The 22,738-nt window shown below is 42.7% G+C and overlaps 1 protein-coding gene across 5 annotated transcripts in view; it reads left to right on the top strand.

Annotated features, from left to right (window-relative positions):
* LOC126424866 (uncharacterized) overlaps nucleotides 1-22,522 on the top strand; it is a 436,545-nt gene extending 414,023 nt beyond the window's left edge. For all 5 annotated transcript variants that reach the window (XM_050087693.1, XM_050087692.1, XM_050087694.1 and 2 more), the window contains exons 9-10: nucleotides 8,425-9,870; nucleotides 21,773-22,522. In XM_050087693.1, coding sequence (XP_049943650.1) covers nucleotides 8,425-9,870; nucleotides 21,773-21,827 — 1,501 coding nt within the window. In that variant the 3' untranslated portion in view covers nucleotides 21,828-22,522. The remainder of the gene's footprint in view (nucleotides 1-8,424; nucleotides 9,871-21,772) is intronic.
* Nucleotides 22,523-22,738: the final 216 nt, after the last annotated feature.

Below are 22,738 nucleotides of genomic sequence, written 5' to 3'. Positions count from 1 at the left end.
GGATTGATCAGGTCAATGAATTGCTTTCCTATTATCTGTCTGTGTCAGCAATGAAACTGATTGCTCTACAATGCAGTTGAATGAAATGCCTCCCAGAGTGTCTGGTGTGCCAAAACAACAGGCGTTAACCTAGTGTACGGAACTGATTTAGCTCCAATTCTGTCCCTCAACACACAATTCTGTGCATTACGCTATATGAGCTGTTCACACAAAGTGCAGTGGATTACGTAAATGAACACATTAATTTTTTTAGTCATTCAATTCATCACAACAATATTGCTGATGTTGGCTAACATTGTGCATAAATGGAACTCGATGTTGTTTTAAGTGCCAAAGTGGACATTTTTACTTGTAACTCCAAACTGTTGTCACCATCACAGCACAATGTTCACTAAACATAAATGCAGGGTACAAGCCTGTGAGTGAAATTCACAAGGAGAGGAATTGAAGAGTCACAATTTGACAGATGGAGGACTGAAAGAGTAAGAGAGCAACTACAAGAGAAGCCTGTGCAAGGCCAAACAGAAGGACCAGGTGTGTTCCCAAGTAAAGTGCGGGAACCTCTAAGAAAAAAAGTGGGAAAATATGCACAACTGAGAAGTGAAAAGTTGTGAATTGTTGTAGCTAGTTTGGGAAAGAATCATAGCACAAAGCACTAATAGAAAACGCAGAAGCTCAAATTGTTATAGGTGTCACATCTTTGGATTTACAGAGTTCATAAAGTTACGCAACATATTTGTGTTTTTCAGTTTTGATATACCATCTGAAAAACAACAGCATCACAAAACTGTTTATTTGTCAATGCAGAGCTTCTTGTCTGGAATGTAGTTATTGCACTCAATGACACAGGAATGGTCCACAACTGTACTAATATAAATCTATTTTTTTAGAACTGTTTTTCTAGCTATTGCTTGCCTGCATCTTATATCTTGTCTCCTCCAGACATCATCATTTTGCTACCCAGACAGCAAAAACCATGTATGCCTTTATTGTCTCATTTCTGAAACTAATTTTCTCAGCAACACCTTAATTAATTAGATTATTCCATTACCCATTTTTTATTTTTGTTGATGTTCATCTACTGTTCAACTCATCTTCCAACTCCTTTCCTGTCTCTGAAAGAATTACAAAGTCATCAGCAAACTTCATTGTTTTTATTTATTCTTATTGAATTCAGTTCCCTTTCCGAGCTCCTTCTTGTTCCCTTTACTGCACAGGTTGAAAAATCCGAGAGATAGTCTGCAACATATAGATTGGCTCACCTACTCTTCTGCATTTCATAGCTTCTCTGTCACTCAGTAATAATGATGACAATGATGATGATCATCATCATCGGGATCATAATCCAGTTGCGAAAATATCTTACAGTCATGTGTCAAATAATGTAAACCACAATGCAGTAACTGATTTTTGATCTCTTCATATTTATTTACAGGGTGATCATAATTAAAGTTAAACTTTCAAAATGCTGTAGAAATAATGCCACTGGTCAGATTGACGTCAAATTGCAATGCAATATTATCAGAGAAGGGGGCAAACGTATGGCAGAAGAAAGAGAATAGTGTAAAAATTGATCGATAGATAGCACTGTATGTGTCAGAATACGTAAATGAAAACACCTGTCATGCGCACGACTCATTGAAGTTGATATAAACACGCCGGGTACATGGCTTTTCCGTCTTTCGCATGTGTGGCATTTGCCGCGACTGTCTTAATGCAGGATCGCCCTCTGCTTGTAGAGCTGTATTACAAGAATGATGGTTGTACGCACGTTCCGGGCACTGAAAGGTTTGAAACAAGATGTTGGTCCAGTGACTGCCGTGGGTCTGGAGAAAATGACTCGGAAGTTCGAAAAGGCGGGTTCTTTTAGTGTACAACCTTGTAGAGGGAAGAAATGAATTGATTCGACATTAGTGGAAGCAGTGGCCACAGCAATGCAGGAGGAGACGAGTGGTGGGGTGCACGAAGAATTGCCTGAATGTTACACATACCCGTGAGCATGGTGCGTAAAATCCTAAGAAATCCCCTTCTTTGCTATCCATTCAAAATTACCCATGTGCACAAATTGCTTCCTGTTGACCTACCAGCAAGAGAGACCTTTGCCTTAGAATTTCTTGCTCGCATGGAAGTGAACAATGATTGGCCGTGGAAGATTTTGTGGACAGGCGAAGCCAACTTGCATCTGACAGGATACGTCGGTTCACAGAATTGTCGAATATGGGCAATGGAAAATCCACATGCAAACCAACCAGTAACACTTCATCCTGAAAAGGTCAAATGTGCAGCGCGGGTTTATCGCATCATTCATCATAGGGCCAAATTTTTTCAGAGAAACAGGTGCTTCCGGTTCTGTTACCTGTACCCTCGCTGGTAAGCGCTGTGTGTGTCTTTTGCGCGACCACGTCACCCCAGCTGTCCAACAGTGTGGATGTGTCGATGGGATCGTTTTTATGCCAGATGGCGCACCTCCGTACACCGCAAATCCAGTTAGGCAGCTGTTGAAGTGCCATTTCGGAAATGCTAGAATTATCAGGCGCCATTTCCCTAGAGCCTGACCATCCTTGTGATTTCTGCCTGTGGGGCTATCTGAAAGATGATGTGTTCAGTGTTCTGTTTGCAAACTTAGCTGTATTGAAGGCACGCATTGCGACCACAGTCTGAACTTGACCATGGAAACATTGCCATCAGTTGTGGAACATGCTGTTTCTCGATTTCAACTTGCTGCAGAAAACGGTGGACAGCATACTGAACATGTTTTGCGCCAGTCACACGGAAATTAATAATCCGATTTGATTTTGATTGATGCTTTTATGAGGTTTTTGGCCTCCATTCTGACTGGTGGTGTTATTTCTACAGTGGTTTGAAAGTTTAACTTTACTTATAATCACTCTGTACAATCAGTGTTCCTTGCCTGTTGATCCGCTTTGTCACAAGTAACACTCTAAACACTTGTACCACATAGGCAAAGCACATTCATTAACACCCTGTCACACAGTTACAAAATATATGTATTGCTGGCGAAGTGCAGAATGTTTCACACAGTCTCACAAAGATAAATATACAGTGTGTCAACTCGCTACACACTGTTAACATTTTGATATCTGATCAGACTGAAAAGTCACATAAACTACGCCCAAATTAGAGGACACAAAGATGAAGCGGGTAGAGCAGCAAGTCTATTTAACTATGACCTATATAATTAGAATATAGCAAAAATCATAACTACTACTCTGTGATGATAATTTCTATTTACCTGGGGATTCCCAAAGCCCACCAAATGGTTTTGAGAAGGTGAAATTATCTTATTTAAATAATCAACCAACTAACAAATTATTCCTGTAAAAGTGGGCATTTTTGGAATCAGAAAAATCTGGACTACAAAATTATGGTATTAAATTTTGGAAATATTTATTACTTAAGATTGAAACATTCTAGGAAAACAAACAACTTTTGAAATAAAAACTTTTGGAAAAAGTAAGACATTTGACAGAAAGAGGAGAATGACATCTTTTAAATGAGCTATGTTACTTTAGAAATAGGCAGCTAACTACCAACTGAAAATTTCATCTCTGTGTGATTTGTATGACTTGTAAATCAAGTGTATTCTTTTAAAGATAATCTTTCCATAAGAAACAAATACACTATTATCCTATGTAGTCCGAAAGCTATCCAAAGAATAATAAATTTCCTTGAAATAAAGCACAAATAAGAAATTAAATATTTTCGATAAGTAATATGTACGTGTTTTTTTGCAATAAAACAAAACCAAATAAAGGAAAAAATTTATATTAATGTGAGGAATGGTATAAGAACGATAGGCCCATCTGTCTTACACACTTCTCAAATACTTCCTCCCCATCATGCCCTTCATTTCATGTAACAACATGTGTCGTGACTAAAGAAAATTTGTGTTGGACTGGAACTGAAGCCCACATTTACTGATTTTTGTGAGCTGATAGAGTATTAGTTCAGGCGAGTGCTTAAAAAAAGCAGAATGTCACGGTTCACATCCAAATCTGCCACAAATTTTTAATTGTCTCTACATATTTATTCCGTTGGAGATCAGCATTTGAGTGCATTTCTTCAGTAATATCATTTCACCTCATTCCAGTCTCGTCCTAACCGCCGTCCGCTTCACGTCTGCTGTGCAGCGAGCTACGTGAATTTCAGTATTAACTGTATTTTTCTTACTTGTCACTTCTTCTTCCGTGTGCTTTTGCCTTTAGGAAGCTTTAATTGTCGAGTGCTAGTAATAGTGTTCCATAGATTTCGTGTTTGTTTTGAATACAGTCAGAGAGAGTCCCTTTAGTCAACCATAGTGCCAGTAGTGCTAGTGTTTGTTTTCAATACAGTCCAGAGACAGGTAGTGCTATTTTCATTGTTGTCTACAAGAAGTGGCTAGCAACCACAGTTTAGTCAGTTTAGTCAGCCGCCTTTAGTGAATTAGTAGTCTAGTTAAAAGTTGATTAACTCTCTACAGTAAATTGATTTCTTAGGATGGATAGGATGTGTCACTGCTGTGTACGGACGCAGGAGGAGCTGGCCACTGTTCGCGAACAGCTGAGCGTGTTGATGGCCGCGGTCAGCCGTCTTCAGGCTGCTGCCTCGGAGTGTAGCGGCAGTGGGGAGTCTGGTGCGTCGCATGGTACACCCCAGGTGTTACATGCTTCACCCACTGTCCCTGCTGTCGAGACATCTTCGCGTGTACTGGGCGCGGTTGGGCCACCCTCTCCCCAAGGGGAGTGGCGGGTTCAGCGGCGTTCGCGGCGCACGAGGCGGAGGGTAAATGTGGAGGATGGCCGTGTGGCATCGCCCGCTCTGCCTGTGAGTGGACATGTGGCTGCTCCTTCAGCAAGGTCCGAGCAGTCACACGGGGGGAGGGGTTTATTAGTGATTGGGAGCTCCAACGTTAGGCGGGTGATGGAGCCCCTTAGGGAAAGGTGGGGGAAGAAGGCCAGTGTTCACTCTGTCTGCTTGCCGGGGGGTCTCATCCGAGATGTGGAGGAGGCCCTGCCGGCGGCCATAGAGAGCACTGGGTGCACCCGACTGCAAATTGTTGCTCATGTCGGCACCAATGACTCCTGCCGTCTGGGTTCAGAGGTCATCCTCAGTTCGTACAGGCGGTTGGCGGAATTGGTGAAGGCGGAAAGCCTCGCTCGCGGGGTGGAATCAGAACTAACTATTTGTAGTATCGTTCCCAGAACCGATCGCGGTCCTCTGGTTTGGAGCCGAGTGGAAGGCTTAAACCAGAGGCTCAGACGATTCTGCGGAGATCTGGGGTGCAAATTTCTCGACCTCCGCTACCGGGTGGAGAAATGTAGGGTCCCCCTGACTAGGTCAGGCGTGCACTACACGCCGGAAGCGGCTACAAGGGTAGCGGAGTACGTGTGGAGTGCACATGTGGGTTTTTTAGGTTAGAGAATACCCTCCCTAGGCCCGACAAGACGCCTCCTGAGACGCAGCAAGGTAGGAGTAGGCAAAATGCAACAGGGAATAACAATAGTAATGTGCTAATAGTAAACTGCAGGAGCGTCTATAGAAAGGTCCCAGAACTGCTCTCATTAATAAACGGTCACAATGCCCATGTAGTACTAGGGACAGAAAGTTGGCTGAAACCAGACGTAAACAGTAATGAAATCCTAAACTCAGACTGGAATGTATTCCGCAGAGATAGGCTGGACAGTGAAGGGGGAGGCGTGTTTATAGCGATAAGAAGTGCAATAGTATCGAAGGAAATTGACGGAGATCCGAAATTTGAAATAATTTGGGTGAAGGTCACGGTTAAAGCAGGCTCAGACATGGTAATTGGATTTCTCTATAGGCCCCCTGGCTCAGCAGCTGTTGTGGCTGAGCACCTGAAGGATAATTTGGATAATATTTCGAGTAGATTACCCCACCATTTTATAGTTCTGGGAGGAGATTTTAATTTGCCGGATATAGACTGGGAGACTCAAACGTTCATAACGGGTGGCAGGGACAAAGAATCCAGTGAAATTTTTTTAAGTGCTTTATCTGAAAACTACTTTGAGCAGTTAAACAGAGAACCGACTCGTGGCGATAACATATTAGACCTTCTGGTGACAAACAGACCCGACCTATTTGAAACAGTTAACGCAGAACAAGGAATCAGCGATCATAAAACGGTTACTGCATCGATGATTTCAGCCGTAAATAGAAATATTAAAAAAGGTAGGAAGATTTTTCTATTTAGCAAAAGTGACAAAAGGCAGATTACAGAGTACCTGACGGCTCAGCACAAAAGTTTTGTCTCAAGTACAGATAGTGTTGAGGATCAGTGGACAAAGTTCAAAACCGTCGTACAATATGCGTTAGATGAGTATGTGCCAAGCAAGATCGTAAGAGATGAAAAAGAGCCACCTTGGTACAACAACCGAGTTAGAAAACTACTGCGGAAGCAAAGGGAACTTCACAGCAAACATCAACATAGCCAACGCCTTGCAGACAAACAAAAACTACGCGAAGCGAAATGTGATGTGAGGAGGGCGATGCGAGAGGTGTTCAATGAATTCGAAATTAAAGTTCTATGTACTGACTTGCAAGAAAATCCTAAGAAATTTTGGTCTTATGTCAAAGCAAAATGTCCAGACACTCTGTGACCAAAATGGTACTGAAACAGAGGATGACAGACTAAAGGACGAAACACTAAATGTCTTTTTCCAAAGCTGTTTCACAGAAGAAGACTGCACTGTAGTTCCTTCTCTAGATTGTCGCACAGATGACAAAATGGTAGATATCGAAATAGACGACAGAGGGATAGAGAAACAATTAAAATCGCTCAAAAGAGGAAAGGCCGCTGTACCTGATGGGATACCAGTTCGATTTTACACAGAGTACGCGAAGGAACTTGCCCCTATTCTTGCAGCGGTGTACCGTAGGTCTCTAGAAGAGCGTAGCGTTCCAAAGGATTGGAAAAGGGCACAGGTCATCCCCGTTTTCAAGAAGGGACGTCGAACAGATGTGCAGAAATATAGACCTATATCTCTAACGTCGATCAGTTGTAGAATTTTGGAACACGTATTATGTACGAGTATAATGACTTTTCTGGAGACTAGAAATCTACTCTGTAGAAATCAGCATGGGTTTCGAAAAAGACGTTCGTGTGAAACCCAGCTCGCGCTATTCGTACACGAGACAGAGGGCCATAGACACGGGTTACCAGGTAGATGCCGTGTTTCTTGACTTCCGCAAGGCGTTTGATACAGTTCCCCACAGTCGTTTAATGAACAAAGTAAGAGCATATGAACTATCAGACCAATTGTGTGATTGGATTGGAGATTTCCTAGATAACAGAACGCAGCATGTCATTCTCAATGGAGAGAAGTCTTCCGAAGTGATAGTGATTTCAGGTGTGCCGCAGGGGAGTGTCATAGGACAGTTGCTATTCACAGTGTACATAAGTGACCTTGTGGATGACATCGGAAGTTCACTGAGGCTTTTTGCAGATGATGCTGTGGTGTATCGAGAGGTTGTAACAATGGAAAATTGTACTGAAATGCACGAGGATCTGCAGCGAATAGACGCATGGTGCAGGGAATGGCAATTGAATCTCAATGTAGACAAGTGTAATGTGCTGCGAATACATAGAAAGATAGTTCCCTTATCATTTAGCTACAATATAGCAGGTCAGCAACTGGAAGCAGTTAATTCCATAAATTATCTGGGAGTACGCATTAGGAGTGATTTAAAATGGAATGATCATATCAAGTTGATCGTCGGTAAAGCAGATGGGAGACTGAGATTCATTGGAAGAATCCTAAGGAAATGCAATCCGAAAACAAAGGAAGTAGGTTACAGTACGCTTGTTCGCCCACTGCGTGAATACTGCTCAACAGTGTGGGATCCGTACCAGATAGGGTTGATAGAAGAGATAGAGAAGATCCAACGGAGAGCAGCGCGCTTCGTTACAGGATCATTTAGTAATCGCGAAAGCGTTACGGAGATGATAGATAAACTCCAGTGGAAGACTCTGCAGGAGAGACGCTCAGTAGCTCGGTACGGGCTTCTGTTGAAGTTTCGAGAACATACCTTCACCGAGGAGTCAAGCAGTATATTGCTCCCTCCTACGTATATCTCGCGAAGTGACCATGAGGATAAAATCAGAGAGATTAGAGCCCACACAGAAGCATACCACAATGCTTCTTTCCACGAACAATACGAGACTGGAATAGAAGGGAGTACCGATAGAGGTACTCAGGGTACCCTCCGCGACACACCGCCAGGTGGCTTGCGTAGTATGAATGTAGATGTAGATGTTGATCTTCATTACGTTCACCCTCATTATCTCTCTTCATTTCATGTCAGTGAAATTGATACAGTTGTTTTCCTACTGTTGTTTGATCGTAGCTATATTATGTATAAGAACATTATCCCAGTAAAGTTGTAAGATGTTTTCCTTAATTACAGGTCCATAATTGAAAATCAGACAGAAATCGGCCGAGTGAGAATCGAAGTCAGAGAAGTACCCAGTCGAGAGCTGTCACCTGCGGGAAACAGTCGACGTGACAGAGACCTGACGACGCCAGTCACCTCGGAAGGGCTCCGTACTCGGACACAGGCGACTCGTCGCGTTCACGCCCACAGTTCTCACGATGCCAGCCGACGAGAGTCCTCTCGCGTCTCGGTCGAGGCGAGGCAGAAGAGCAGTGCGAGTGCAGACACCGGCGACGACCGGTCCACCGGGGTGTGCGGGGGACAGTTTCCTCAGCCCGGTATACAGCTGCAAACTGTGATCTGTTCGTCAAACAAGTCCACACCGAGGGAAAACCCGATCGCGAGTGAGAGCAGTTTCCCGCACAGACGACGAGCACTAAACGTGGGGACGGCAACGCGTGCGGGTCGGGTGCGCGAGTGCTCGCAGTCTCACCAGATGTGTGACAGCGACCTCGGCCCGTGCCTCCAGGCGAGGGGTCGCGGAGACGAGAGCCGGCCGGACAGAAGCGGCGACAGCTCGTCCGACGAGGAGAGCGCCGTCGACATCGCCTGCTGCTCGCACTCCTGTCACCACCACACCTACCTCCGGACGTTCGTCGAGTCGCAGAAAAAATCGCGGGCGCGCAAGGAAACGGAGGACAATTTGAGTGTCGATAATAGTGGCTGCCCCGAGAACGAGACAAATGGTGTAGACGTCGGCACCGCCACTCGGGAAACTCTACACCCATCCCGTGTACCCTCTGTACCGTCCACAAATACTTATATTGGCTGCAATAAAACGAGGAGAGACAGTAGAGGCTGCAGTTCTGTACCTATTGGTGTGGACGCTGAGCAGAAATGTGAGGACGATTACGCACAGAACAAAAGTGTGAAAAATTGTGTCAGGTCCGAGACACACAGAAGATGCACTTCCAATGAGAAGCTTTACGAGCCTACCGACCATTTCCAGAGGCAGAGAGAGCATACGGAGCGACAGTCCGGCAGACGGCACGAGTCGCACTGCCCCTCGGGAAGCGGAGGACGGCCCGTGACGAACGGCTCTGCCGAAAGCTTCTGTTCGACACCTTCTCTCGGAACCAGAGAGTTGCCCCGCCATTTGCGAGGTGATGTCGAACTTCTCGAGAAGTGCCCGACTTCTTCAGACTACACTGAAACTATTTCTAGCTCAATTACAGCCTTGAGAACATCGTACAATTCTGCCAGTTCTTCGTCCGTCCCGAAGACGAAGCCGAGGTCACGCCGAGCTGTCCGGCCGGCGACATCGTCCGGTACAGATGTGCAGTACGTGAGTGGTTCACCGAAGGACCGGGAGATCTCGCAGGGGAGAGGCGGAGAGCGTTCGGAGTCTGCCTGTGACGAGAGTGCGACTCTGACCCCCTGGTCCGGCAGCCTGTCAGCGCCGCAGAGCCTCCACCTCAGGTCAGTCTGGCACCAGATTTGGTTTGCAGTAAGTTGTCAGCCAGGTCCTAAAAGTTGTGTGTAGATCTTCTGCGATTTATCGAGTGTTCCGTGAAGCGAGGGAACTGCCACACATCAGTAACTTTCTGCCACATATTTCAGTGAAGTCTTCTGGCCATTGGCTTGAGCAAATTGTTGAAAGTACTCTCAGCTCATTTACTCTCAAATCACCATGCAGGCATTACTTGAGCATGTGTACTTCTGTTGTAAGTCTCTGCACTACACTCCAAGAACTCACATAACTGATATCAGGTCAGTCATCTAAATTCAGTAAAACTCCACAAAGATATCAGTTATGCAGCCCAAGGTGTTTTCCAATGAGAGGATTCAGGGCAGTATCCAACTGGAAACTTCTTCTATGACTGATCGGGTCATCATACAGTTCTATTTCTGGCAATTCATTGATGATTGAATCTCAAAAGTTCAATGTACAGACCATAACATTCATGTGATTGTAGTCCACTGAATCACCAGTAGAAATTCTGACAAATTATGCTACTGGTAATTTGTGATGAAGTAGTTGGTGATTCACTGAACTGAATGATTTTTATCACATCACAGAATATCCCATAGAACTTTTTGTTCTTATCTGCAGCAAACCAAATAGTGTTTATAAAATATGTCATATTTTGTAAGATGTTCTTAGACTTCAAGAAGAACATAACAAATCCAATGCCAAAGATAGCACTTGCTGACAGGTGTGAAAATTACCACACTATTAGTTTAATAAGTCACATTTGCAAAATACGAACATGAATTCTTTAGAGAAGAATGGAAAAACTGGTAGAAGCTGACCTCGGGAAAGATCAGTTTAGATTCCAGAGAAATGTGTGTACACGTGAACCAATACTGACTCTATGACTTATTGTAGAAGACAGATGAGGCAAAGGCAAACTTACATGTATAGCATTTTTAGACTCGGAGAAAGCTTTTGACAATGTTGACTATAATAGTGTCTTTGAAATTCTGAAGGTAGCGGGGGTAAAATAAAGGGAGCAAAAGTCTATTTACAACTTGTAAAGAAACCAGATGGCAGTTGTAAGTGTCAGATGGCATAAAAAGGAAGCAGTGGTTGAGTAATGAGTAAAACAAGACTGCAGCCTCTCGCCCATGTTATTCAGTCTGTACATTGAACAAGGAGTAAAGGAAACCAAAGAAAAAATTGGAATAGAAATTAAAGTTCAGGAAGAATAAATGAAGATTTTGAGGTTTGCCAATGACATCGCAATTCCTTTAGAAACAGCCAAGGACTTGAAAGAGCGGTTGAATGGAATGGACAGTGCCTTGAAAGGAGGATATAAGATGAATATCAACAAAAGCAAAACAAGGACACTGGAGTGTAGTTGAAGTAAATTGGGTGATGCTAAGGGAATTAAATTAGGAAATGAGACATTGAAAAGTAGTAGATGAGTTTTGCTATTTGGGCAACAAAGTAAGTGATGATGGCCAAAGTAGAGAGTGTTAACACTGAATAGGGACTTAAGTGTTAGGCAGTCTTTCCTGAAGGTATTTTTCTGGAGTGTAAGCATGGATAGAAGCAAAACATCGACAGTAAAAAGTTTAGACAAAAAGAGAATAGAAGCTTTCAAAATGTGGTGCTACAGAAGAACTGTGAAGGTTAAATGGGTAGATTGCGTAAATAATGAGGAGGTACTGAATAGAAATGGGGAGACAAGAAATTTGTGGCACCATGTGGCTGGAAGAAGGGATCTGAGGCATCAATGGATCACCAATTTATTATTGAAGGGAAGAGAGAGAGTGGGTGGAGGCAGAGGGTGGTGGAGGTAAAAATCATATAGGGAGACCAATACTGTAAGGAGATTCAGAAGGATGCTGGTTGGAGTGATTATTTGGAGATGAAGAGCTTGCACAGGGTAGAGTAGCATGGAGAGCTGCATCAAACAAGTTTTCAGACTGAAGAGCACTACAACAACATTCTCAGATTTGTTTTCCTGTCATTTATAACATTCTTCCTCCTGAAAATCTCCCATTCTTGCATTTTTCCCCTTGCAATGTCCTTTCAGATCCAACTGTTATAAAAAGAATTTGATACTCCATCTACACTGAGGTCAATAGAGATGGAATGTTACTGCAGTTGGAAAAAATACAAGAGAAAGAAATCAGTAAAGTGTCACTGTATGACTTGGTAATGGTCCCACCTCACTTCCAACTGTTGTCAACTCCTGTTGTCTTTTTTACTTGTACTGCATCTTAAAGTGATATACTGATTAGTCATGTACACCTTAGCACACATCTCACCAGTGTACCCTTTCACCTTGTGAAGGTTTCTCCCAGTAAAGGAAACAGTTAGCAGGCATTTTTGGCTAGGAAGCCCTGAGGGACAATGTAAAACTTAATTGAAAAGCTCTTTTTCTATCACTCACATTGCCAACAGCCCTTCAAAACGTGTGATTGTTGTGTCTTAAATAATCTGTGTTGTGTGTCTGTCTTTGACAAATGCATGTAGAATTGAGTGTCATGTTTTGTGGTTCTCATTGTCAACAAGTTGAGGCTTAGAGCAAGTCCACAAGCATTGCCCCCTATTATGCCACAAAACAGTATACTGTGAGAGTGACTATGTAAAGGATGCTAGCAACCCCTGGCTGGATGTCACTTCAGTGGGAGGGACAGACTTCAAAGTGCAAAGCAGGGAGAACTCAGCTCCTCTGGTTCAACTGCAGACATGCTAGTGCCAACTCTGATTATTGTCTGTCTGGTTACTTGCTGCTGCTGTTGTTGTCGTTCTTGTGGCCTTCAGTTCAAAAACTGGTTTAATGCAAATCTTCATGCTACTCTATCCTGTGCAAGCCTCTTCATCTCCAAATAGCTGCTGCAACCTACATCCTTCTGAATTTGCATATTGTATTCATCTCTTGATCTCCCTCTATGGGTTTTACCCCTACATTTCCCTCCAGTACTAAATTGGTGATCCCTTGATGTCTCAGAATGTGTCCTACCAACATATCCCTTCTCCTGGTCAGATTGTCCCATAAATTTCTCTTCTCCCCAATTCTATTCAGTACCTCCTCATTAGTTATGTGATCTACCCATCTAAGCTTCAGCATTCTTCTGTAGCACCACATTTTAAAAGCTTCTATTCTCTTCTTGTGTAAACTGTTTATCTTACAAGTTTCACTTCCATGCATGACTACACTCCATACAAATACTTTCAGAAAAGACTTCGTGACACTTAAATCTATACTCAATGTTAACAAATTTCTCTTTTTCAAAAACGCTTTCTCTTTCCATTGTCAGCCTAAATTTTATATCCTCTCTACTTCAGCCATCATCACTAATTTTGCTGCCCAAATTTCGAAATTTATCTACTATTGTGAATGTCTCATTTCCTAATCTACTTCCCTCAGCAGCACCTTATTTAATTCGATGACTACTCTCCATTGTCCTTGTTTTGCTTTTGTTGATGTTCATCTTGTATCCTCCTTTCAAGACAATGTCCATTCTGTTCAACTGCTCTTCCAAGTTCTTTGCTGTCTCTGACAGAAAAATACAGTGTTGTCGGCAAACCTCAAACATTGGGGATAAGCAACAACCCTGTCCCTCTCCCTTCTCAACAATTGCTTCCCTTTCATGCCCTGCGACCCTTATAACTGCCATTTGGTTTCTGTAAAAGTTGTAAATAGCCTTTTGCTCCCTTTATTTGACCCTTGCTACCCTCAGAATTTCAAAGAGAGTACTCCAGCTAACATTGTCAGAAACTTTCTCTAAGTCTACAACCACTATAAATGTAGATTTTCCTTAATTTATCTCCTATGAGAAGTTGTATGGTCAGTATTGCCTTCCTTGTTCCTACATTTCTCTGGAATCCAAACTGATCTTTCCTAAGATCGGCTTCTACCAGTTTTTCCATTCTTCTATAAAGAATTTGTGGTAATATTTTGCAGCCATGACTTACTAAACTAATAGCTCATTAATATTCACTCCTGTCAGCACCTGCTTTCTTTGGAACTGGAATTATTAATTCTTCATGAAGTCTGAGGGTATTTCGCCTGCCTCTTACGTCTTGCTCATCAGGTGGGAGAGTTTTGTCATGGCTAGCTCTCTCAGGGCTATCAGCAGTTCTAATGGAATGCCATCTCCTCCCAGGGCATTGTTTCGACTTAGGTCTTTCAGTGCTCAGTCAAATTCTTCTTGGAGTATCGTATTTGCCATCTCATCTTCATTCACACCCTCTTCCATTTCTATAATATTGTCCTCAGGTACATCTCCTTTGTATAGACACTATATATACACTCCTGGAAATGGAAAAAAGAACACATTGACACCGGTGTGTCAGACCCACCATACTTGCTCCGGACACTGCGAGAGGGCTGTACAAGCAATGATCACACGCACGGCACAGCGGACACACCAGGAACCGCGGTGTTGGCCGTCGAATGGCGCTAGCTGCGCAGCATTTGTGCACCGCCGCCGTCAGTGTCAGCCAGTTTGCCGTGGCATACGGAGCTCCATCGCAGTCTTTAACACTGGTAGCATGCCGCGACAGCGTGGACGTGAACCGTATGTGCAGTTGACGGACTTTGAGCGAGGGCGTGTAGTGGGCATGCGGGAGGCCGGGTGGACATACCGCCGAATTGCTCAACACGTGGGGCGTGAGGTCTCCACAGTACATCGATGTTGTTGCCAGTGGTCGGCGGAAGGTGCACGTGCCCGTCGACCTGGGACCGGACCGCAGCGACGCACGGATGCACACCAAGACCGTAGGATCCTACGCAGTGCCGTAGGGGACCGCACCGCCACTTCCCAGCAAATTAGGGACACTGTTGCTCCTGGGGTATCGGCGAGGACCATTCGCAACCGTGTCCATGAAGCTGGGCTACGGTCCCGCACACCGTTAGGCCGTCTTCCGCTCACGCCCCAACATCGTGCAGCCCGCCTCCAGTGGTGTCGCGACAGGCGTGAATGGAGGGACGAATGGAGATGTGTCGTCTTCAGCGATGAGAGTCGCTTCTGCCTTGGTGCCAATGATGGTCGTATGCGTGTTTGGCGCCGTGCAGGTGAGCGCCACAATCAGGACTGCATACGACCGAGGCACACAGGGCCAACACCCGGCATCATGGTGTGGGGAGCGATCTCCTACACTGGCCGTACACCACTGGTGATCGTCGAGGGGACACTGAATAGTGCACGGTACATCCAAACCGTCATCGAACCCATCGTTCTACCATTCCTAGACCGGCAAGGGAACTTGCTGTTCCAACAGGACAATGCACGTCCGCATGTATCCCATGCCACCCAACGTGCTCTAGAAGGTGTAAGTCAACTACCCTGGCCAGCAAGATCTCCGGATCTGTCCCCCATTGAGCATGTTTGGGACTGGATGAAGCGTCGTCTCATGTGGTCTGCACGTCCAGCACGAATGCTGGTCCAACTGAGGCGCCTGGTGGAAATGGCATGGCAAGCCGTTCCACAGGACTACATCCAGCATCTCTACGATCGTCTCCATGGGAGAATAGCAGCCTGCATTGCTGCGAAAGGTGGATATACACTGTACTAGTGCCGACATTGTGCATGCTCTGTTGCCTGTGTCTATGTGCCTGTGGTTCTGTCAGTGTGATCATGTGATGTATCTGACCCCAGGAATGTGTCAATAAAGTTTCCCCTTCCTGGGACAATGAATTCACGGTGTTCTTATTTCAATTTCCAGGAGTGTACTTTCAGCTTTCCCTTCTTTGCTTAGGACTGGTTTCCTGTCTGAGCTCTTGATATTCATAAACGTGGTTCTCTTTTCTCCAGAGGTCTCTTTATTTTTCCTCTAGGTAGTATCTATCTTTCCGCTAGTGATAAATGCTTCTAAATCCTTACATTTGTCCTCTAGCCATTCCTGCTTAGGAATTCAATCTAGTATGTGTGCTCTCTAGTACCCGTAAGCCATTTACAAGTAATTTGTATTTGTCTGGAATTGTTACGCATGAAATTAAGAGTTAGACTGTTATGTTTGGACCCTTGCATAATCAGAAACCATCACTATTTCAATCCTTGTTTAGTTTCTTAATTCTCTTTTATCTTTAAAGTGTCCCCCAATTTCTTAGCTGAACCATTTGTGAGATCAAGAACAGGAATATGCAAGGTGTTGAAACTTAATGTTTACCTCCTTTAAATTGAATTTTATTCCCACTGTATAGTTTCTTTACATGACAGTCTGTTTTCTAGTTATTTCATTTTTGCATCTAATAACTGCACTCCAATTCTTTTCAGCTGGTTAGCAGACTTCCTTTTTTGTTAATGCTTTTTTTTTACATTCATTTTTACTTGCAGTTCTATTTATGATTCTTCCTATGTATAAAAGAATACAAAATCCAGGATGGAATGTAACAGTACGATGAAAAGGATAGTTGCTACTCACCATATAGCAGAGATGCTGAGTCGCAGATAGGCACAACAAAAAGACTGTCAGAAAGTGGTATTTTAACCACCGAGGACTTCATTGGAAATAGACAGTGCACGCACACATTGCATTTGCAATCCATATGACGGCAAACCGGAATAGGTAATCAAAGCCCTGGTGAAGGATGTGGTTCAGCTCTTCGCCAGGGCCTTGATTACCTATCATAATGCACTGAAATGAGAAACATCCTACCTGAGATCCTTCCCATCCCTCTAAATAGGTGTTCCATCGCCCACCCAATTTTCACAACATCCTAGTCCATCCCTACTCCACTCCAAATCCCTTGCCACAAGGATCGTATCCTTGTGGAAGACCCAGGTGCAAAACCTGCCCAATCCACACACCCAGCACTTCCTATTCCAGTCCTGTCTCAGGTTTATCCTACTCCATCAGGGGCCGGGCCACCTGTGAATGCAGTCACGTCATATACCATCTCTGCTGCAGTCATAGCACAGCTCTTTATATTGGCACGGCTACCGACCAGCTGTTCACCAGGATGAACGACCACTGCCAAACTGTAACTGAGAGCAAAGCAGACAATCCTGTGCCACAACGTGCTTAATTTCAATGGCTGCTTCACTACCTGAGCCATCTGGATCCTCCCCTCCACCATCAGCTTTTGTGAACTGCACAGGTGGGAGTTATGCTTAAAACACATTCTCAGCTCTTATAATTATCTTGGCCTCAAACTTACGGGGACACACTGTCCCCACACCCTCCACCCAACAGTTTGCACCCCCTCTGTCGTATCACCTCCTCCACATTCTCGTCTCCCACCCTCTGTGTTTGCTGCCCTCTGCCAATGCACCCACCCACCTTTCCCTGCTCCTCTCCTTTTTCGCTCTGTTTTCCCCACTCTCTGCACACTCCACCAGACAGAGTTCTTCTCTCTCCCCCCCTGTACATTGCTATCTCCTCTCCTCCACGCCCTCTCCATATAGCTGCTTTCATTCCATGTAACAGTTGCATTCTGGCCCAAGCTGCTGGAGTTGTCAGTCATATGTGTGTGAGGCATGTGCTTGTTTTTCTGATGAAGGATATGGCCGAAAACTTGGGTGTTGGTGTCATTTAATGATGCCTGTCTGCAACTTAACATGCCATCTTTATGCTAAGTAGCAATCTATTATTTCCTACATTGCTGATACTTCAGCCTGTAGTTTCCATTGTTTTATCTTGTATAAAAACTAGTCCACAGGATTGTCTGGTTGGTATTTTTGATGTCCATCACACTGGTCTCTCTCGAATTAAAAAACTTTCTATAAAATTACAACAGATGGCCAAAACTCCCCTTCAGGAGGCAAGATTTTAGAATTTCTGGTAGACACATTCTTAGTTTTCAGAATAGTTAGTTCCCTCCTCAAGAATTGGAACTTAGATTAAGGAAGGTTAGAAAGGAGAAGTGTGTCTCTCGGATTCCAGGATAAGAAGGCACTATCTGTTGTCAGTCCAGAAACAATACAAAGACAGAGTGAGAAATAAAGGTGGATAGATGAAGAGAGGTGATAAGTGACATGAACAGTGTATGGTAATTAAAAACTGGAAAGTAGCTAGGAATAAAATAAAGAGAAAGTTTATGTGAGAGGAGAAGGGGCAGAATGAAAACAGAAAGGAAATAAATAAAAAAATGGAGTGGAAGGCTGTTTATTAACACAGGTTAAGTCCAGAAGGATTTTGGGATGTGAAGATATGTTGGAGAGCAAGTTTCCATCCGCAAAATTCCGGGAAACTGGTAGATGGTGGGATGAAATGAATAGCACAAGGTGGGAGAGAAACACCTGAATGGAGTCATTTCTCTAGGTGTCAAGGGGTTCATTAGTGGAGCAACTCAGGCACTTTCCCATAGATGAACTGAATAAGATGAGCATTCACTTCACTCAAGTCTTGCTGCAGAGCACACTCACCATCTAGGTGCCAGATGTTATTCCTATTCGGAACACTGTGCATTATGTTGTAGGATTTACCAGTGGTGTGGCTGGACTAAGTGGTAGTGGGTGGGGGAACGAGACACATATTGCGACAAGAAGGTTTGCAGAAGTAAGAAACTCAGGGTGCAAATAATAATCTCAGAATGTCATACAGTTTGATGAGGATGCCACCGAGATCGTGAAGGCAAAGGAAGGTGATCCGAGGTGTGAGTTAGAGAAAGCAGTGGCTTTGGCGAGGAGCAGGATGCTTGTGAGTTGTCAGAAGGATTTGTTTGTGGATGAGATCTGTGGAGTAGAATGAGTAAGGTTACTTGTGTAATGTTGAGGGTTTTCGTAGCAGAGCTTGTCACTTTTCCATAGCTGAATTGAATTAAACAGATGCTGTAACATGAGTCTGTAATATGTTGTCCTGAGAGCTTTCTCATCCTCAAGTTTTGCTGTTTTTGGATCTGGTAGATTTGAAAGTTCATGAAGATCTGAAAAATCTGTGTGGTTATCTTTTCATGCAGTGTATCTGTGTGCTGTCCCCTTGTCGCATGCTTATCTACATCATTTGCTAACAACTCTGACCACTTATTTTTCAACTGTCACACTCTTTATTTTAATATTTACTTTATACAGTTCATTCTTTTTCATTTTAAACATTGTAGATGTTGTTTTGGAATGGTTTATAAGTAAGATTGTTTTATTGTAAAGACTTATAATTTCAGTGTTCGAGGCATTCATTTTCACCCTCCTCCCCTCTCTGATGTGTGAAGATAATTTACCGTGTTGTTAGCATACATCATAAGTTTGAGGCTAACGTTGTGCAGGAAACCATTTACATTGAAAATACGATGTAGGTATTGTCCCAAGTTCTGGCAGACTGAAGTTTTGACCAGGTACACTCAATTCCCATGAGAGCCGAGAGTCTGAGATCAGGCTCCAGTGGGCTGCACAGTGTTAATCCCTTGGGAGCACCTACTGCAATGTCTTTTATATGGTATGAACCACAGCTTTATTTCTGAGAAAGAAATAGTGTGTTATATAAAGCTTTAATGCTAACTGATTTCAAATAAAAGGCGAATATATCACTCGAGTATTGTCTTTTTACCACCGCATTCATGCAAACTTGCTGTTCTTTTCCACTTGTCTCCTGTATACTATCAAAACTTCCCCCCTCCCCCTCCCCCTCCCCCTCCCCCTTCAGAATCATACAATACAACAATTATCCATTAAATTCATTTAAAATGAAATTAAATCAATGATCTATGGAAATTAACATTCATGTACTGTATTGTAATTTAAATTTTAAAATAAGAAGTCACTTTACCTTTACTCTTATTAGTCTCTCTTTTATAAAATCATATAGGAGCCTATACACTTTTATGTCTTCTGTTACTAAATGGTTTTTAATGTTTATTGGTAAAGCATGCCAGAGGACATCAGACACTACATTAGTTTTGTAGTTTCTTAATGTCTCGTGTAACAGTCTTCCCATACTCGTACAAAGATGGTGTGATCACATTGAGAAGGTAGAGATGTGCCGGAATCTCCCGTGATCGAATCAAAGTCGTGTCATTGTCACTATAAACTTTTTGCAGTATCTTCAGTTTTTGTATGAAGGATATGTTAGGAGATTAAATTCCACTGCAGCATAGTGCCCCACTTTAATTTCATAAGACTGATGGAGGTTTTTGTCCCATTGGACCCTGACTATTGTCCTTACATTATGTAGGAGATTGTGTGGTGGCACTGAGCCAGTGCACACAGGCGAGAGCATCGACTTCATCAGTTCCCTGTATTCTGCTGTGCACCTTCAACTAAAACGTGACAGATGTCTTATTTATGTGGGGAAGCTCCTGAACTCCATCTATGTGGTATACAGGGCAATATGTTTACAGAAAAACAAACAAGTTGATTATATCAAAACCAATCAAAGTAAATGCTGTTATCTTTTAAAGATCTTTAAAATAAAATAATGGCTGTCATCTACCCAAAGTACGGTTTGAACACCTCGTGCTTCACTAGGTACGATCTTGTCGGATTCGGTGTGCCGTTACCTACCTGAGACTTCTGATCTGTCTCACACATGCAGTTATAGGGAGACCTGGGGTTGAACTTGAATTCAGAACCGTGATGCAACTCAGCATTTTTCACATTAACAAACATTGGCAGAGATGGAAGAATTGATGAGTGATGTATATTAATTCCAGGACTGACTAGGGATCGAATATGAGACCTTTGGATCTGTAGTCTGGCACTCTAGCACAGAGCCACTGGGCAATGATGGTCTGTAACTGGTGCTTAAGGGCACAACCACTAATTAGTGGTTACTGTGCATATTTTCGTGCTTACCTGAAATACAGCCTCATATTCAGTTCAGGGAACCTTTAGAATTGAAAAGGCAGCTCAGCTACACAACCGAGTAAACTATAGTTTAAATATAATAAGATAGTAAGGAAAGTTCTAGAGAAGGTAAATAACTTAAGAGTAAATGAGGTCACTCACCGAACAGTAGAAACGTTGAGTCATCAATAGGCACACACAAAAGAGAGTGAAAACTTTGGTAGCTTTCATAAGAAATCCTTTGACGTATTGGAGTGAGTGTGTGTGGTTTTGTACTGTAGCCCATCAAAGGATTTCTTCCAAAAACCAGCAAAGTTTTCATTCTCTTTTGTGTGTGTCTGCATACACCTAAATTCTTCTGCTATTCAGTGATTAGTCTCCTTTACTCCTGAATTATAAACTGTGGTTTAAATACTTAAAGTGCTACCATTGTTGTGCATCTGTATTATACACACACTAAAGTATATTAAAAAATGTAGTGGGGGGGTGAAAATAGTATCAGAAAAAAAATTGTGACATACACAATCACAGTACTACATTAAAAGGAGAAAATCATAAAATGTATAGTAAGAAACAAGGCTGTTGAAATATCTAGTATAGAATATCTGCAGTACCATTGCTTCTGTTCTACATCTACATCTATAGCTACACAGATACTCCACAAGCCACCGTACGGTGCATGGTGGAGGGTACACTGTACCACTACTTGTCATTTCCTTTCCTGTTCCACTCGCAAATAGAGTAAGGCAAGAATGACTGTCCATATGCCTCTGTATGAGCCCTAATTTCTCGTATCTTATTTTTGATGTCCTTATGGGCATTGTACATTGGCAGCAATGGAATTGTTTGGCAGTCAGCTTCAAATGCCAGTTCTCTAAATTTTCTCAATAGTTTCTGTTCAGTAAATGAATACATGAATTCATAGTGTATATACCTGTTAAGGTGGTTATTTTCCCTTGTGAATACTATGATTTGTCTGCTGCCTCAATCATCTGGTATATTGTACTGCATTCATCAAAGGAGCTAAATAAATAAATAAATAATCTTTCGGGCAATTTAAGTTAATATTTCTCCAGTCACTTTTATTGTTGAGTTGTGGCATAGTCTGAGACTGCAATAATGGCAACTTATAAAGCCAAAGTTTGCTGCAAAAGTATTCATCTTCAACAAATGATTAAAAAATAAAACTTATCTTTTTTTCTAGGTTCGTTGAAATATTGGATGAACTGAAAGAAAAGCTACTCCAGTGTGACGAATGAAGCATTAAGTAACACACAGAACCATGCTGCCATAAGGCACGTCATCTACCTCTACACCCAGTCGTGGATGCAATAAGCACTTGCTCGTATCGTAATACATGCCTCATTGTTTCATATTTCTGTTTAACGTTTTTGCTCATCTGAAGAAGGCATGAAGGATGAAACTGAATGATCCAAAGTGAAGGTGATAGTAATAAAAGCTTTGCTCATTATTAGTAATAATTCTGTCCAGAATTCCGTCCTTCAATAGTGTATGTTCATTTTTGTAAATAACATATTGGTTATAAATACAAGCATAACAGCTGTAAATACGAGACACTTCATGAGATATCTCAGGTAAAATAAACTGTATTTAAAAAATTTTTACTTGCATATTTTCTAATGGCTTTTTGATGTAACATAGGTAGCAAGCAAGTTATAAGCCAGCTGTCCTGAAGATCAGGCAGCTACCTCGCGTACAAGTTGGAACACATATAGCCTTCTCAGGGAAGCCACAGGCAGAATGTCACATGCTGCCATATAATGTCATCTCATTTGCTCACTTGTAGACAATTTACATGTATGAATGTCACACAGTATGTGTACAATGCTTAAATTTTTCATAAAACACATATGTAAAAACAAGACCATATTTATATATACTGGCATATTACATAGTATCTAGTACAACAGTACATAATGGGCTACACATGAATACAGAGAAAACAGTCACTTATCTCACCGCACTACACTGTACACTACATATACCACTTGAACTTTGTTTATAATATAACAGAAATAATCTTTAATGTAATGTATAATAAAAGTATTACCACAGTAGTATGTGTGCACAAAACAAATTCTTCGCATGCATTTCTGTGCTTATGTCACAGCTTACTATTTGGTAATAAACAGGGCTTTTCGGTATAGTT

Source organism: Schistocerca serialis, chromosome 10 (assembly GCF_023864345.2).
Source record: "Schistocerca serialis cubense isolate TAMUIC-IGC-003099 chromosome 10, iqSchSeri2.2, whole genome shotgun sequence".
NCBI lineage: Eukaryota > Metazoa > Arthropoda > Insecta > Orthoptera > Acrididae > Schistocerca > Schistocerca serialis.
The sequence above is the reverse complement of the archived record's forward strand: the minus strand, read 5'-3'. Positions and strand labels throughout refer to the sequence as shown.